General features: G+C 37.4%; 1 protein-coding gene across 1 annotated transcript in view; it reads left to right on the top strand.

Annotated features, from left to right (window-relative positions):
- ARHGAP10 (Rho GTPase activating protein 10) overlaps positions 1–16,364 on the top strand; it is a 138,622-nt gene that overhangs the window by 85,590 nt on the left and 36,668 nt on the right. Inside the window, exons 16-18 of the mRNA XM_059843966.1 lie at positions 1,227–1,285; positions 3,806–3,911; positions 4,535–4,694. Of these exons, the coding sequence (XP_059699949.1) occupies positions 1,227–1,285; positions 3,806–3,911; positions 4,535–4,694 (325 nt within the window). The remainder of the gene's footprint in view (positions 1–1,226; positions 1,286–3,805; positions 3,912–4,534; positions 4,695–16,364) is intronic.

Here is a 16,364-nt window from a genome sequence, read left to right as displayed (position 1 = left end):
AGTTCTCCTATGCAGTATGTTAAGCTGCACTAGTTAGTTTTGCCATATTTTGGAATTTGAGCTAATTTTGTACAAATACCATGTTTGTTATTTGTTTTGGGGGAAGCAAAATACTTCAGCCACACTAATACTCATGTTCATATGAGACAAGCTCCCAAACCCTTTGGTGTTAGACACAGAAGCATTTCACTGATGGTTCAACAATCTGAAGTGTTACTAAACTTGCTGAGAATCATTACTGAAAGTTGGCTAAGGTTGTTAAAATTAGTTTCCTTTTTGTGTTTGTGTGGTGGAATGAAAAGGGAGAAGGCAGTAAAATTTTTAGTATTTTCCTCTTTTCTTTCTGACCCTTGCTCTGATGTTCTGTGTGCAATAGTAATAATATATTGTGTAAAAATTTTTAAATAAGAACCTAAAATATGTTTGCTATTCAAATGGCTTTGCCAATTCCTAATAAAGCTGTTTTACTAAATTGCCTAAGAACATAAAATGTCACACTTTTGTGCATCTCTTGTGGTGGAACACGGACACTGTACTTTTAATCTGCTATTTTTATTAAATAAAATATTAGCATAATAATATTTCTTGTGTATATATATAATATAATTAAATATATAATAATGGTTAATATCAGTGAGTGCTGCAGAAATATCATAAGAAATATTTACATAATATACTATGTAAACTCTTACATAGTATAGAAAAGTATAAAAAAACCAAAACATAAGTGTAAGGAAAGTATTTCTCCCCTGCAGTATTTCTCATCTGAGTGTTTACTCAGATATGCAATATTTCATGAACATCAGTAAAGTCAGTCTAATAAATGGTTCTAACTCTGGTATTGGTTGTTGTTAGGACCTTAGTGTCTTTCCAGTAAGGCATTGACTTGTCATTCATAGCATTTCAAAAGTGCAAATAAAGAATGAATTGCACTAATTAATTGCACAGTATTTGTGTACAATCTTGGTGTTGAAACTGGAAAGGTATCTTATGATAGAAGCATCACTTCAGCTCTTGGAAGGTGAATGGATGCATTTAGTCTTATTTTCCTGATAATACCAAGTTTTCCTTTTGTTCCAGAAATCATTGAATTCAAGGGCCTTTGTAACAATGGTTGCTTTCAGTATGAGGATTATGCTACTGAAAGTTAAAAAGGCTTCCTGATCAGAGTAAATGGAGCTAGAAGAAAATACAGTTAAATTTATTATATCATCCTTGTTTTGCAGAAGCCTTCCAGAGCCACTGATGACATACGAGTTGCATGGAGAATTCATCGTTCCTGCCAGTAAATACATGACTGTAGTTCAAATAGAAATCTTTTGTTGTTGTGCTGTTGTGACCTCAAAAGCACACAGCAAATGCAATTCCAGAAAAATACTTCATCCCAGTAAAAATACAGGAACAAGAAATAATAAATGATTTAAGAATATGTTTTAGTCAGTATTTAGTTCCAGTGTGTGTCACATATAATATGACTGCCTAGCACAGTTTTTACTTTTATGGAAAAACTTTTGGATAGCCAGGGTAAACATTTATTCTTATTATCTTAACTGCATAATGATAAGCATCTACTTAATCTGTGAATTTTTTTTCTTTGCCTTCCATTTATAAAGAGTACAAAGCTTAGCAAAAGAAAATATATTCATTTAAGCTCATTGGAGTCCTTAAAGCACAGCTGCCTGACCCTTGTTTTCAGTGCCTTGCTAGCTCTGTGTGTAGGCTGGCTTGAATGTTATTCATGTATTAGAAAAAAGGAAAGAGCAGGCCAGATTACACTGTGGCAGTTCAAATACAGACTTGGAGAAGACACAACAGCATTTGTAGCTCAGTTGTATGGTATCTAGTGTACACGCAATTTTTTTGGAAGAGGATAGAGGGAAACTGTGTAAGAAAATTTTTGGCAAAGTATCAAACAGATATTTAGCTGATTTTCTTTCCAGCCTGTAGCACGTCTGGCAAACTGTGGAAAGCAAAATTAAAATAAACTTTGAGACAATTGCTTTATCTTCAGATTGCTATAATGACTTTCCAGGACTGCAGAATGTGTTTTCTTCTAGTCCTTAATTCAAAATGAGAATTAGCTCAGGAAATTCGTTGCCAAAGCACATGCTAGCAGGCAAGTGCTTAAACAAAATTTGACATCCTTACCTATGTGGTGAGTCTTCACGTTTGTATTGGAAAATGTTAAAATAATTTCTCTACTTCTGAAGTTTTGCCAGCGGCTTCCTCACTTTATTTTTCTTTATATTATAGTCTCTTTCAGTAAAGGAATTCAGTTACATGTTTGAGACAGTACAGTGTTCATAAGTAGTAAACAGCTTAGTATAGGAGTTGATTCTGGGGAGGGAAATTCAATCAGCATTGCAGATCTGAGTTAGAGTATGGTCAAAAATAGGTAGTCAGTGTTGTTTCCTATGTTGGCTATAAAAACCAGCACTGGAAATAGCATGGAGTATCCTTTTCCCTGAAACTATTGGAGGAGGAGCCAAAATTAAAATGTTTTCCTTCAGTTCTGTTCTCGTTATGCATATCAGTATAGATTGAAATTATATGAGCTTTGTCTGTATCTTGTAATTAAATTTTTTAGCCATTCTTTATTAAGAATTTTTCATCTCACATATACACAAAATAGTCTCACTTCAAAGAAGGCCTGTTTTTTCCATGAGAATATTGAGTAGCTCACTAGAAATTAAACATTTTGCTTTTTAGTAGCCTTTTTTCTTGCAATCTGTGCAGGGGTATTCACTGTAAAAGAATGAAATACAGCCCTAAAATCTACAGCAATATGCAAAGAAAAAAAAATCTGAAGCAATATGCCCTGAAGAATCTGAAGAAATTATGGTATTTTATAGAAAATACACTTAGCAATCAAAGTTGCCTTAGAGAAAAATGGGACCTGATCAGTGGTCCTCATGTGAAAATTTCCTGCATTCAGAATAAAGTTTACGTTTTTCACATCCTGCACTTTCTAGTAAGTATTATTATAGGCAATAGAAATGCTTCCATTCCTCTCATTATAACCTCTACAGAGATGTAATTTTGTGATTTAATGCAACTTGAAGTAGGAAGATGGTTTATTTTCATCTTTTACAGGTTCTTGTTTTCATCTGTGTACAGTGAAACCTGTAGGGGCCAAAATTATTTGATTTGACATGCAACAGACAAAAATAAAAGCTCTTTGCTTATCTGTATTTCTGTAATGTACTAGAGATGCCATTGTTATTCTGAACCTTTGTCATAGTATGCTCTGTAGGGTTTTTTGCATGTTTATTCTTCTGTGTCTTCAGAGATCATTAGGTTTTCTAAGCATTTGGATCTGCATGCAGTTTCCAATGCAAGGTAGCTTAAATGCAGTATCATTAGGTGCACAGTACCAACAAAACTAAATTCTGATCATGAGGGCAATCAGTTAATGAAGCTCAAGTGGAAAGCAGTGCAGTTTCTCTCTGTGGCACCCTGTGTAACATCGCTGCTCACCTTGCAGTGTATTTCTAAGCACATGAGTACAATGCAACAAAACAATAACTGCATCTGTCAGATTTTAAAAATAGATGAACAAAGGCATCCTTTTGCAGGTGAATTGAAAGACAAGTTCTCAAAATAAGTAAATAAGATGATAATTCTAGAACAATATTGCTTGTGAAAACAAGCACATATGTTCAGTGTTGCTATGTTTGGAGATACATAAGTGGTGAAGTGAAGTGTGTGCAGTATGTTTCCATGCAGGGGTGGGAGAAGGTTTGTGTTTCTGTGGATCTTATTTTGCTTAAATTTTTTTTGAGATATTTATTTCTATATCCCATAGAAAGTGGGAGTCCAGAATCTCGAGTCAATGCTGTTCACTTCTTGGTCCACAAACTCCCAGAAAAGAACAAAGAGATGCTGGAAATTCTGGTGAAGCATTTAGCGAAGTGAGTGCTATGACCTGCTTTCCTACGTTGTCAGAATTCTTGTCTTTACCATTCTTTAACTACAAAGGGCTTTAGTGAAGTGTGGCTGGAGCTAAAGCCCATTTTGATGCTGTCATCCTCAACCCCAAGAACCAAACGTGCAAAAGCAGACAAGACATTTGACTCACGCTGTGCATATTTTGGCGGGAAAGGCAGAAATCTAAGACGTTAATGAAGCCATAGAAGTATTTACTTTAGCAGTCCTGCCAGCAGCTGAGGGTTTGATTGAAGTGAGAAAGGGAACATTATACTTTCTTTTCGCAAATTCTGGCAGAGGGAATAGTGGAGATCTGTTAGCAAATTTAAGTTGGTTTCACACTTGCCCTGGTCCAAGGCTAAGCACATTTTATGTATTTAAGTTCAGTAAGAGACTAGTTTTGTTTTTAAGTTGCCACTGGGAGAATGGCTTTTCAGTTTTCCAGAATTTAGTAAAACTTTATTTGAAGAAACTTTGTACAAAACAAGCTTCTAAACCATATATTTAAGGAAATGTAGTGTTTTCATTCGTAGACTGCAGTTTCCAGCAGTAATGGAAATTTTTCATAACCCATTTCCTGTTTTTTCCTTCAATTCTTTTCAAAAAGTGTGTCAAAGCATGCCAAGAGGAATCTAATGACTGTGGCAAACCTTGGGGTAGTATTTGGACCAACCTTAATGAGGCCACAGGAGGAAACTGTAGCAGCCATCATGGACCTGAAGTTTCAGAATATTGTTGTTGAAATCCTGATAGAAAATCACGAGAAGGTAAGTTTTGCTTTGTTTTCACATTTCTGAGCATTATCTGAAACAATCTGCTAGCCTTAATGGGGTTAAGCATGGAATTAGGCATGCCATTAAATGAATAGTTTAATTCTAAAGAATATTCTCTATACACAGTATGCTTTTGGTTATTTATTCTTTGTAATCATTCCTGTTCGTAGGTAAACTGACATTTCAGAATGCGTGTTTCATGGCAGTGGTAGTGCTTCTGTGTGCATAGTACACCAGTAGATTTGCATTGTGATTTTTGCATTTGTTTTTTTTTTTTGTTTTCTGAGCAAAAGTGATGCAAAATGAGAAAAGAGCCTGGGTTCAGTTTCTGGCTCTTCCATCAAGTACTTTGACCAGGGTCTGAATTCATTATTTTGTGTTTTCATTTTACCTCAGAGTTCCCAGTGTAAAAAAGAATACTTCACTGCACTCTAAATTTTATGTGTAAAAGCATTATGAGACAGCCAGGTATTAACACTTCCTTTGTTTTCAGCTGAATGTGTGTTATTTTAAGCCTTTGTATTTGGGGTAGTACTGAAAATAGAAATTATTGTTGCTGCTGTTACTGAAGTTGCCAGTTACTGGAGTGCCTCACATGTACAAGGTACTGTCCAGGAAATCACTCCATGTAATCTGGGATCTGAAATTAAAAATAAAAATAGTAAGAAAGTAATTTACTTGTCTCCTTATTTAGGTACTCCTTTGGGAGTCCCTTGTGTCTAAGTTGACTTCTCTAACTGGATGTTTAAGGTACTTTGTACTGAGAGATGGACAGCATCTCCCTAATTCTTAATGTCAAAAAAAAAGTGCTTTGGAAAAATCCCAAGATGGGCATTTTCCTCTCTCCTCTCTTAAGCACTCGGAGCATTGAAATTGTTATTTCCTTCAAAGGTTAACAGTGTTGAAATTGGCCATTTAAGTTAAGTGTTATCTACTCTAAATAATATATGTTTCAGGCTTTTCTGACAATGCAATTATGCTCCCTCCCTGATTGATACAGGCTGGGCAAAGCTGCTGTTGGCATAGCTGTGTCCACACGGTGGGTTTTGTTGGCTTAGTTGACTTAGGCTGTAATGCTGTCCTCACACGCACACTGAGCAGATCTGGTATTGTTCTATTGGAAAAATACTGGGCTGCACATGTGGCTCAAGTTCTAAGCAATAAATATTCCAAGAGCTGTAAGCCATGGTATTAATTTTGGATCTTAGAAATGAAAGAAAACCTTGCAGTTGAGCTCATGATTTTAAAGCTATTGAGGTGACCACACAAATTAAAGGAAGTCAAGAGAGAGCAAGCAGAGCCAGCATGTTTTAATAACATGTGGAGGTTGAGTTGTGTTTATTTAAATCACCACAGATTAGCACCATCCTATTCTTATGCCAGCTCAGTCACCTCTCTTAAAACTGGACATCAGTTTTACATTTGGAACATTAGTGGCCTTTCTGCTCCTCTGAAAATGTGGAGAAGCAAGGAATGGAAAGTACATCAGTATAATACTGCATCATTTTCCATAATTTCTTGGTTTTATGCCTTCTTTAGAACTAAAAGGGTATAATTTTTTAAAGAGATTTCTGTCATTTCACTGCCAGTTCTAACAGTGAACTTGTCATCAGGGGTCTGCCTGCAGTAACCTCTCCCATTCTAGACCTGCTTCCAAAATGGAAGGCAGCCCCAGGTGTGACCTCTGGGTGTTTATAGCAAAGGCAATGTAGAGGTGTGTTGAGGCATTACAAAAATTTTATAGTCAAACTGAGTATGTTGCTTTTACAAGTGACATTTCTTCGTTTAGGGCAGACCAAGGATCTACTTTTAAAGGCAAGCAAGGTCATTGCCAATCTAATGTTCATTTTATGTTGTTATTTTTAATTTCTATGCATTTCAGACTTTCTGAGAATCTTGCATTAGGTATTTTTATTTATAGCCCTGGTCAAGTCCTAGGAAATGTCACCAGCTGTGGGTTAAAATATTTAAAACATTTTGTTCAGCCACTACTCCGACTCTGCTAATTTTCAGCAGCTTCTGCTGATAGGAGCAAAATTTGGAATTGTAGGAGAGTGATGGAGTCAAGATGGAGGTGCACTGACCCTTCGGTCATATGTAATTTCCATCTCTGCTACTCTGCAGAGAGGCATTTCTTTTCCCCTGTAGCAAAGGAAATGACCAACAAACTTTCCAACTGTAGAAGCAGGAGCCATCAGCATGTCTGATATAAATACAGAAACCTGGTAGGCAGAATGGTAAAAAATGGTTAGGATTTTTCAAGTGTTTTTAAAGTCCATCAATTCCCATTATGTGTTTTGTGGATAGCTTTATTGAACAAGAATCACTGTGCATTTTTAGGAGACATAATTGGGTTACTGGCATTGAAATTCTGGTGTAGTCATTCCAGTATCATCACTTTTTTTTCTAATTAGAGAATTTCTGTGCAATGAATGTGTGGAAACCTGAACACAATGACTTGCCCTAAGAGTATCATGCTTAGTGAATAAGCTGGTTTTATTGTTTATTTTTGGGTTTTTTTGGTGGTTTTTTTTTTTAAGCTTTGTTGATGTGTACATCCTCCTGGCTAGAAACCAGTCAGTGCCACTTCCACCTTGTTTACAGGCTGCATATATACATCCAGTTCATGTCTGTGAACCAGTTAGAGTGTGTTTAGGGGGGGATGTTTTGCAAAATGCTGAAATTGGAACACTGAAGCTAGACCATACAGCCTGATGTGTTGCTTAAATGGCACTAGACTTGCACAGTGATTAAGAGTAGGAAGGGATAGCAGAGCATCAGGGAGGGAATTGCTTAGCTTTAGTCAGTTCCAGGCAGGTCTCTGTCAGGCAGAGTATTTCACAGTGCCCACCAGAAGGTGAGCCGCACAAGCAGATCTCTGCTTTGAAACAAAACCACAAAAGCTAGACCCAAGCTGAGATATTTTACACAGGACCTTCAGAACCACCTGCTGTGGAAGCAAGGACAATCCAGAGGATAATTAGACCCATAAAATGTCTTGTTTTGCTTCTGTCCTATGGATTTGGGGAAGGACAGCCAGATAGGGAAAGGATAGGCAGATTTTGTGTCCTGTATTTTTCCCTTCACTAAAGAAGCATCAAGAAATTCATGTTTGTGTCTCATCATTATGTTTATTTTGCTTTGAGGTAACAAGCTCCGGAGCTGACTGCAGCTGTGCTTGTGCAGTGCCTGGAGCAATCTTGGCCTTTAGGTAATCTCCTAATGACAAGTCTTAGTCAACTTGGCCCCAAAAAAAGGGTTTTGATTTCTCTTCTTTGCCTCCTCCAAATGAGTTTCAAGGGCTTAACAGATTGGAAATCTTGGACATTTTAGCTCTTCTGGTCTTTTCTCTGACTTGTGGTGAGGAAGAAGGATGGTCCATGCCATGGCAGCATGAAGAGCATGCACGTGTTTATCTTGTTGTTTGTTACAGTGTTTATAGTGTGTGTTGTTGGAGTGATTGTCACTATTCAAAGGGCTTGTTTATTTGCCATTTAGAGATGCCTCAGTGGTAATGTGAACCATTTTGGTTTCTCAATTCCCTGAATACTATTTTAAGAAGGAAAAAAAAGGCACCAGGATAAAAAAAGTCTAAGAAATGAAAGAAGATGAGGGAGGAGGTTGGAATAAAAATCTCAGTGGGACTGGAATATTTAAACCAGGGTATGGGGGAGGAAAGAATAGTGAGTACAAATAGCGAGATTATAAAAACAGAAAGAAGATTAAGATTACAGGGGAAGAAAATTAGAAGGAAAAAAGCGAGGGGCTAGACCTAGAAGTTCCTTCTGGAGACTGGAAGACCAGAATCTGAGGAAAGGGAATAGGCTTTGTAAAAGATACCTTTTTCTCAAATTCAAACAACCTATGGACAGAATTACCTCAAAGCCACTCAAGCTGAAAAGCTCAGTATTTTGTATATATAGGGCAGATACCTTTTCTCTATCAATCTTTCTATAAAGGGGAAAGATTTTGCATGTTTTAGACAAAATGTCTTTTGCTTAGCTCTGATATGTTCAAAATAGTTTTAAGGGAATTTTTTTTAAATGAAATACTTTTTTTCATACTTTGGGCACTTTCATGATTTCTTTTTTAAACTAGAAAAGGAAGAGAAGAATTTAATACTACTGAGCTCTTAAGCCAACATCAACTTCGTGTAGTAATCCTTGAAAAATCTTGTCTTAAAACGTATTACAGTGCATAATACATGCAATATTTGTGAGACAGAAGGAATGGAAGCTGGTGAAGTCAGCTTGTTTTAGAGCATGAAGCAGCACAGTCTCCCCTTGGCCATCCAGCAGATCTGCTGCAGGTGAATGCTTCAGGGTGGAATGCCACACCACCACATGAACTCAAGACTGTTTTTTGGCAACAGAGCAGATCTTTTGAAGGGATACGTGAGAGTTACTGAACAGGGTTTGTTTCAGCTTTCCTGTTGCTTTGCCTTTGCTTGCAAAGGGGGACCAAGAAGCAGTGCAGTGTAATTATGGTGGTTCGCTGTGGTGCAGCAATTTGAAACCTCCACAAACTGAATGTTTCTCAAGTCAACAAACGTTGGATTTGAAGGGGGGGAAAAATGACATTGAAATATCTCCATTAGCACAGAGTTTGTGGTAAAAACACGTGAGGTTATTCAGGAGGGTATTCAGCACGTGCTGAACTTGAAGCATGTAACTAATCAGAAGTGTCATTGAAACTGTTCCTGAACTTAATTCTAATTACCTGCCTTAATCATTGTCTGAGTCTCAAGCAGAAAGGGCAACAGACACAACAAAGAAGTTCTAGCTGGAGTCAGAGCAGCTCCTTTGTTCCACTGCAGTGTGAGCAAACTCTTTAAATCCTTTCTCTGCCCTGTAGATAGCATAAAACCCTTCCATGTGAGATACACACACATGTGGTGGTTAATTGACTGCAAATTTTTTTTTTTTTGTTTAAAAGACTCCAGTTTTCTAAATGTTGTCTCTGCATAGTAAGAAGACTGAATATCAAATCTCCACTCACGTTTTGTGACTGTAGTTGATGATATTAGAAGCAGTCTGGATCAATACCTGGATTGGTATGCTGCTAGATTGGTCCAAAAGAAACAAAACATGCACTGTGAGAAATCATTTTATATTAATAAAGAAAATCAAAACAAAAATCATGATCTCAGGGGTTGAAGAGACCTGCTGAGATGCTGTACTACAAGTACATGGCAGATAGAAATAGTATAAAGATTTCTAACTTCTTGATTTGCCTACCTTATTTACACTTAATTTGGGGGAACCTCCCTCTACTTCATACAAAATTTCAAAGTGATAAAGAGCTCATCTTGCGCTGCCCACAAGCGATGTTCCTAAGTAAGTAAAGTTAAAAGGATGACAAAGGAGTGGAATTCAAGTGACTAATATTTGCTTCAGTCTTGATGGTCAGGGTGCTGTGCTTGCATGTATGGAGGAGGCAGCAAGGGAGAAGTCCTGATGGAGACTGCCAAAAATAAAATCTTGTTAGTAAAAGAAAATATTCTGTAAAATACTGCAAGGGACATGGAGGGGAAAAGTTGTTGTGCTTCTGAAATGTTTAAAAAGTAAATTCTTATGCAGAAACTGTGTGACATAATGTGTTTTGCATGTACTCTTTGGAATTCTAGTAAGCTTTTGCCTTACCAGAAGAGCTAGTGTATTTCAAACTATTAAACATTTTTGTATTAAAAATACGTGGCAGTCAGCTGATAATACTTTTATTTGCAATAATTTCAAGTGCAGGCTTCTTGCACTAATTTAGGCATACAATAGAACAGGGTGTTCTTTATCTCCAAAGAGCCTATAGTCATAATGCAAGGTAAAAAATGTATTTTAACAAAAACAATGAGCAGAAAATACTTGAAAAAGCAATGATGGTATAAATCCTTGCAATGGCAGCAAGGATATCCGTGAAAAAGAAAATGCTGGTGAGGCTGCAGGGTTGGCTGTGGTTGGAATCGTGTCATTTGCAATAATCTTGAAGATCTTGTCACTTCATTCTGATGCTTTGCTTGGTGACGGTGTGGTAGGGGGTAATTAGCCGTTCATAAAATCTGCAGTAAGACAGATGTATATATATATATGTGTATATATATGGTGGTTTTGTGTGTGTATGCACATGTATATATATGTTTTTACATATATATAGTTATTACAAATGAAGGGGAGATACCTGTGCTGTGTTTGGCCATAGTTGTTTTTGCTGGGTGTTGACTTAGGTTTCCAAGTGTCATCTTTCATCTTCCTAGGACCTCTCACACTCTTTGTAAAAGAAAGTTCATGCAAATACGCTCCTTCTGCATTATTTTCCTTTGAGAAGCGTGTAATGTTTTAGAAATCAAGGTAATTAGATAGACTATTCAATCTTTTAATTTCAAGGCATTTCTCTGCTATTTTAAGTAGTTCCTGTAGCTAAACAAGATACGCATAGCTATTATGTGTAACAGGGAAAGATAACCTTTTTACAATACTCTCCTTGGTGTGAATTAGAGTAGGTGAGCACAGAAGAGAAGGTGAAACTGCTCTTCCTGCTGGTGCAGTGGACAAACTGGAGGTATTCCCAGCCTGCTATGGGGTTAACTCTCTCATTTCCCTCGATGGCTAAAATGGATTGGTTGATAGCAGTGCATGGGCTGCATCAGGAGCGTTCTTCTCATGCACTGTTAAAAGGTGGAGCGCGATGTGATACGGTGGAAGCTGCAGTCTTTGTGTCAGGAGTGCTACTTTTAGAAAGGCTGACTCAACAAACTCATCATTCGCCAGCGATCAGAGGACATGCGTTCTTAACCTTGGTATGGTTTTCTTTTTTTTTCCCCCTCCTTTGCAGCTGTCCTCTAGACTGTAATGTTGTGTTTGCGGGCTTTTTAGGTTCTTCCTTATGTCTCAAACTTGAACTACGCAGTTCAAAGCAATCAGGGCAGATGAGTCACTATTAGAGCCTACTGATGCATCAGGTCTATCTGAAATTTCCCTGTGTTCTTTTGTCACTCTTGTATTTTGCAGATAGTCCAGATCTGTAGTTGTTTTTGTATAAGAAGGGGAGATAGCAGATACTCCAGTCAGAAGGAGGTTGAGGCTCAGAGTGTCCTCAAATCCCTATAAGCAATGTTTCATTTAGTTAGGGGTGGTCTGGCTGCCAGGCAGATGGGCTGAGCAAATGATATCTTTGCAATGAAGAAAAGGCTGCCTTGGATGGATTCGATTTTAATTTATTTATTTGGAGAGCTTTCTGGTTTGGCTCTCAGCCAAGGATGGTTCCTGTTTCTTGTTTTGATTTATACCTGGTTACCTTCCTGGCTGCATCCACTGTTGCACTGCAATTCAACAGTATGTGCCAGGCAGCATCAAGAGCATTATTGATGGTCTCTGGTTGGTGGCCTTCTAGAGACTGAGCCACAGCTAGTTTTCAGCTCTAGATCTGATTCTACCCCCCACCCCCAATATAACGATCGTGAATAATATATAAATGTATTTTGTGGTTTGGAATTCAAGCCTCCAAATCCAAAGCCTCAGAAAACCTGCATCTTGTGCAATCTCACAGAAAGCAGTGCACAGCAAATCATATTTCACAGTATATAAGTGTTGAAGTGCAAAAGACAGGTTAGCTATTTTGAGGCAGGCACATTTGCATTGGAGTGGACATGATGGTAGCATTTGGGAGCTAACTGATTTAAGAATTCTGATGAAGTTATTGATAGTTTTTCTTGGAGAATTTTGTAAACATTCAAAAATATTGAATGTGAATTTTAGAAGTAATCAACTTTAATCACATTTTGCACACTGAACACATACTCTGTTTCGATATCAAGAATTCCTAGTGCATGTAGTTTTTATTTATTGAATTGTGTTTGTGAACAAGAAAAAGAAATAGATATTTTGACTAAAACCTGGAATGCAACATGTTGATCTAACATTGTCCATAGTTATGTAAAAACATGAACCAGTAAGAAACTACAATAACAAAGGATTTTTAAAAAAGATTTTAGTGCTCTGGAAGTTCTATTAAATTGTTAGAATTGGTGCAGAAATCAGTTTTGAAATAAAACTTTTGTCCTAGCACTCTAGAGGTTGATATTTTGTAACTTCTATTACGATTAAACTTTTAATAACTCCAATTAGCTTCTGTAATTCCTTCAAATAGGGAATAAAAACTCTAGAACTTTTCATGTTATTGAATGTGGTTTTTACTGTTAAAAAATGGATTACAATTAGTGTGCAGTTAGTGGTTATAATTAGTGGCTGAACTATTATAGTAGTGTTTTAGAGTGCTTATTTTCACCTTGCAATTTCTGAAATGCTTATATCTACAGTAAAATTGTAATTTGACATAAAAGAGATCATTGCTTTGGTTTCAGAAAATGGCAAAAAGCAGGGTACGACCACTGTCTTCATTATCCTAAGAGGAAAAAAATGTTGAAAATTAATCTGAGTAAGAGCACACTGTGAACGACAAAGACAGTTGCCATTTTTTTAGTGTTTTTGTCTGTAAAATAAATATATGATTTTTTGGTTTTGTGCAGATTCTGGGTTTAACCTGAATGGGGCTTGCCTTACATTGAAAAGAAGCTAAGTCCAGGAAAGACCATGGTGATAAGCTCCTTTTGCACTATCCCATTAACTGCTAATGTATAAAATATTCTTTGATCAGGATATATGATAGCCAGTTGTCATGGAAATGCAAGGAGTACCATAGGGATAAAATGTGTAAGGGGAGAGCAGTACATGTGCCATAGCTAGATAATGTTTTCTATTATTCAATGAACATTAGTGAAAGCGTCTGTGTTTGTATCTATTATTTAACAATGGCAAATCAAATTGTTATTGTAGGAAATTGCCCAAATGGAAATGCATGTTGTTCTTGTCATGAGAAATACTCTTCTCCACAACATATGACTGTAGTAGTGAAGCCTATCCCACTAGGAGAATTCCAAAGAATTTGGAATAACCTTGCATGTTCTAGCTTCCTTTGTATTAGATGGTGATTTCTGGTGCTCTGGTTTGTCTTTGTGTATTCCAAGGATATAGATGCATTTTCTGGGTGCTTGGTGTTATGAGAGTGATAGGGGTTTTTTCTTGAAACAAAACCATGGCACTGCTTTAAGCTGATTTCTTATAAATTTATCTTCATTAGTTCTATTGCTAAGCCTCCAGTTTTTTCTCCCTTCTTTTTCACCCCACTCTGTCCTTGCTGTTTGCTTCCCACTGATTTTTAGAGGAAATTTTAATTACCCCAGTGAAACAAAGCAGACAGAGATGACCTGATGTCTGGGTCTTTTCCTAAAGTAATTCTTGGCAAACATACTGAAATTCATTAATTAGTTCTGCTTGAGACCAGAACGAACAGATCAGTATTCTCTTGTAGCAGCAGAATCTAATCTACATTTCCATGCACAGCTATACATCTAGTCATAAACTTGTGGAATAAGCCAAGGTAAATCCTCCCAGCCACGGGATTTTTCAGTATCTAAAATCGGCTCTCGGAAGAGCTCAGGATCTAGAGTCCAACACTGTTGTTGCAGATTAAGGGGAATCTGGCAAAATTGCTTGGGCTGCTGCCATGTGGATCTGCTGGTAGAATACAGTACGATAATATGTTGAATTTGGCTCATTACTCTGCATAAATGCTGCCACAGACAATGTGGGACACAAATTTAGGAATTGGAATGGTTCTATATCGGGATGATCTTGGGCTCACTGCTCTAGACAGAGATGTTATTAGTGCTGTATGCCCAAGATGGTTTGTGGTTTGTTTAGGCTTGTAAAGCATCCATTTTATACTCCTACATAGAGAGAGAAATAGGTCAGACTTACCAGAGTTTTAAATTGATCCACCAGAGTTTCATCTTTTTTGTTGTAAATTTTACGCTGCAGGTTCGGAGATTCATCCTCTGGTTCATTCAGTGTGCACTTTGAAATTTTGCTTTCATATAAGATCAGACCTAAAGAACCATAGTGGACTAACTGGGACTGACTAACAGAGGGATTTGTTGCTGGATTAAAATTTTGAGTGCTACTTATATTAGTCTTCTCCCAAGGGTAAATTGTTACACTTAGCTTCTGAGTTTACTCCCAGGTAGGTCAATAGCAGGATGCCAGAGCTCTTGAGAACTAAATTGTAGAGAACTGACAGTCTATAAATGTCATGCAGTTTGACCACAGTGTCAAAAACTGTGTTAACACTGGACGTGACTGTGAAATCTATAAACTTTGAGGTTGGCTTAGTATATGTTTATTGCTTCTAGAGTGACCTAATTCAATGAGCATACCTCATTCTTGTCTTTATTACAGGAATTAGTCTAAGCTGTGGTGACTTCTGCAGTCCAGATGAGTGACAGTGGTAGATCTGACCTTCAGAGGGGCATGGTTTTTTGAGTAGCAAAACAATCATCTCTTAAATAGCACATTCCAATCTGTTCTTCCTTGGGAGAGTTTCCCTCCAGCTGGATATCTGTGATTGCTTTGCCATGCATCTGATAGCAGCTGCTTGTAGTGCAGGACAGTACTCCTAAACTTGCTCACCTGTGATCCCATGCTGACTTGCTTTTGTGCAAGTCAGTCAGCACACAGCGCTGCTGGGGCCATTTCAGGTGCTCATATTGTGTGTGTGTGTGTGATGTTGAATTCTGTGTGCATGCATTGGGCTTCTGACAGCAGGTCACTCACAGCTGGCATCTTTTATTAGCCATGAAACATTTATCTTCAGTGATGTTTAAATAGTTAATAAGATTAGAAGCAAATTTGAATAAAACCAAAACCAACTTTACTCCCCACAGCTTAAATAAAGCAGCTCTCCATCCTCTCATTCTCAGGCAGACCTAGCAGTGCTTCTGTCAGTGCAGCAGACAAATATCCAAGCCATGATGAAACACATTTGTCTGTTTAAGTGAAAATAAAGCAAGAAAGATAAGCTGAATGCTGTATGTGCACTTTTGAAGGCAGAGGTTGATGTTCTGCTTGCTTTTCAGATGCTCTCCTTTGCAAAACTGAGCCGAAGCTTTGGCCTACAACAGAAAGACATTGCTGCTGCTGAAAAATGTCTAGTTAGGGCTGGGCTGAATTTTGTTTTCCTAATAAAAAGGCCTAAAAAGATACCAAAGTAGGGATGAACACAATTATGAACTGCTTTAAAGAGCAAAAAGTCTTTTTGTCTTTTGCATTTGTGACTCCTAATTTCTCATAATAATAGTTTTAAAAAAGTATATTACAATATTTGTGACAGACAAGTAAAAAACACTGAAGAAATTCTCTGCCACCTGTGCAAATCACCTAGAAGCATACAAGAAAGCTCATCTCTTATGAGGTACTCCTGGGAAATAGTTGTTCTTCTCACCATCACTAATTTCAGCAGAGATCCGTGGATAAGGCTGTAGAAATAAACACAGCTGTGGAATGTGGCTTAGCAAACAACATGCTGAAACCTCTTGGCAGAGAGCTGTTTGCCAGGGAGCCCAAATGCAATGCTTAGTCCATGGAAAAGATGGCATTTCAAGTTTTGGTACCTTTGAATTTTTCAGAAGCAAATATTTATCCCTGAACCTGCTCAATCTAGCCTTGTATTTACACATAAGGGGGCAGTGTGGTACTGCTAGCCAAGTGCCATGGAGGTGCACATTAGATTTCACTATTATATATTGCATCATGTTTTAAGAAATGGCCTTAGAGCTCT

This window comes from Haemorhous mexicanus, chromosome 4, assembly GCF_027477595.1.
Source record: "Haemorhous mexicanus isolate bHaeMex1 chromosome 4, bHaeMex1.pri, whole genome shotgun sequence".
Lineage (NCBI taxonomy): Eukaryota > Metazoa > Chordata > Aves > Passeriformes > Fringillidae > Haemorhous > Haemorhous mexicanus.
Note: the sequence above shows the minus strand (reverse complement) of the source record. Positions and strands in the feature narration are given on the sequence as shown.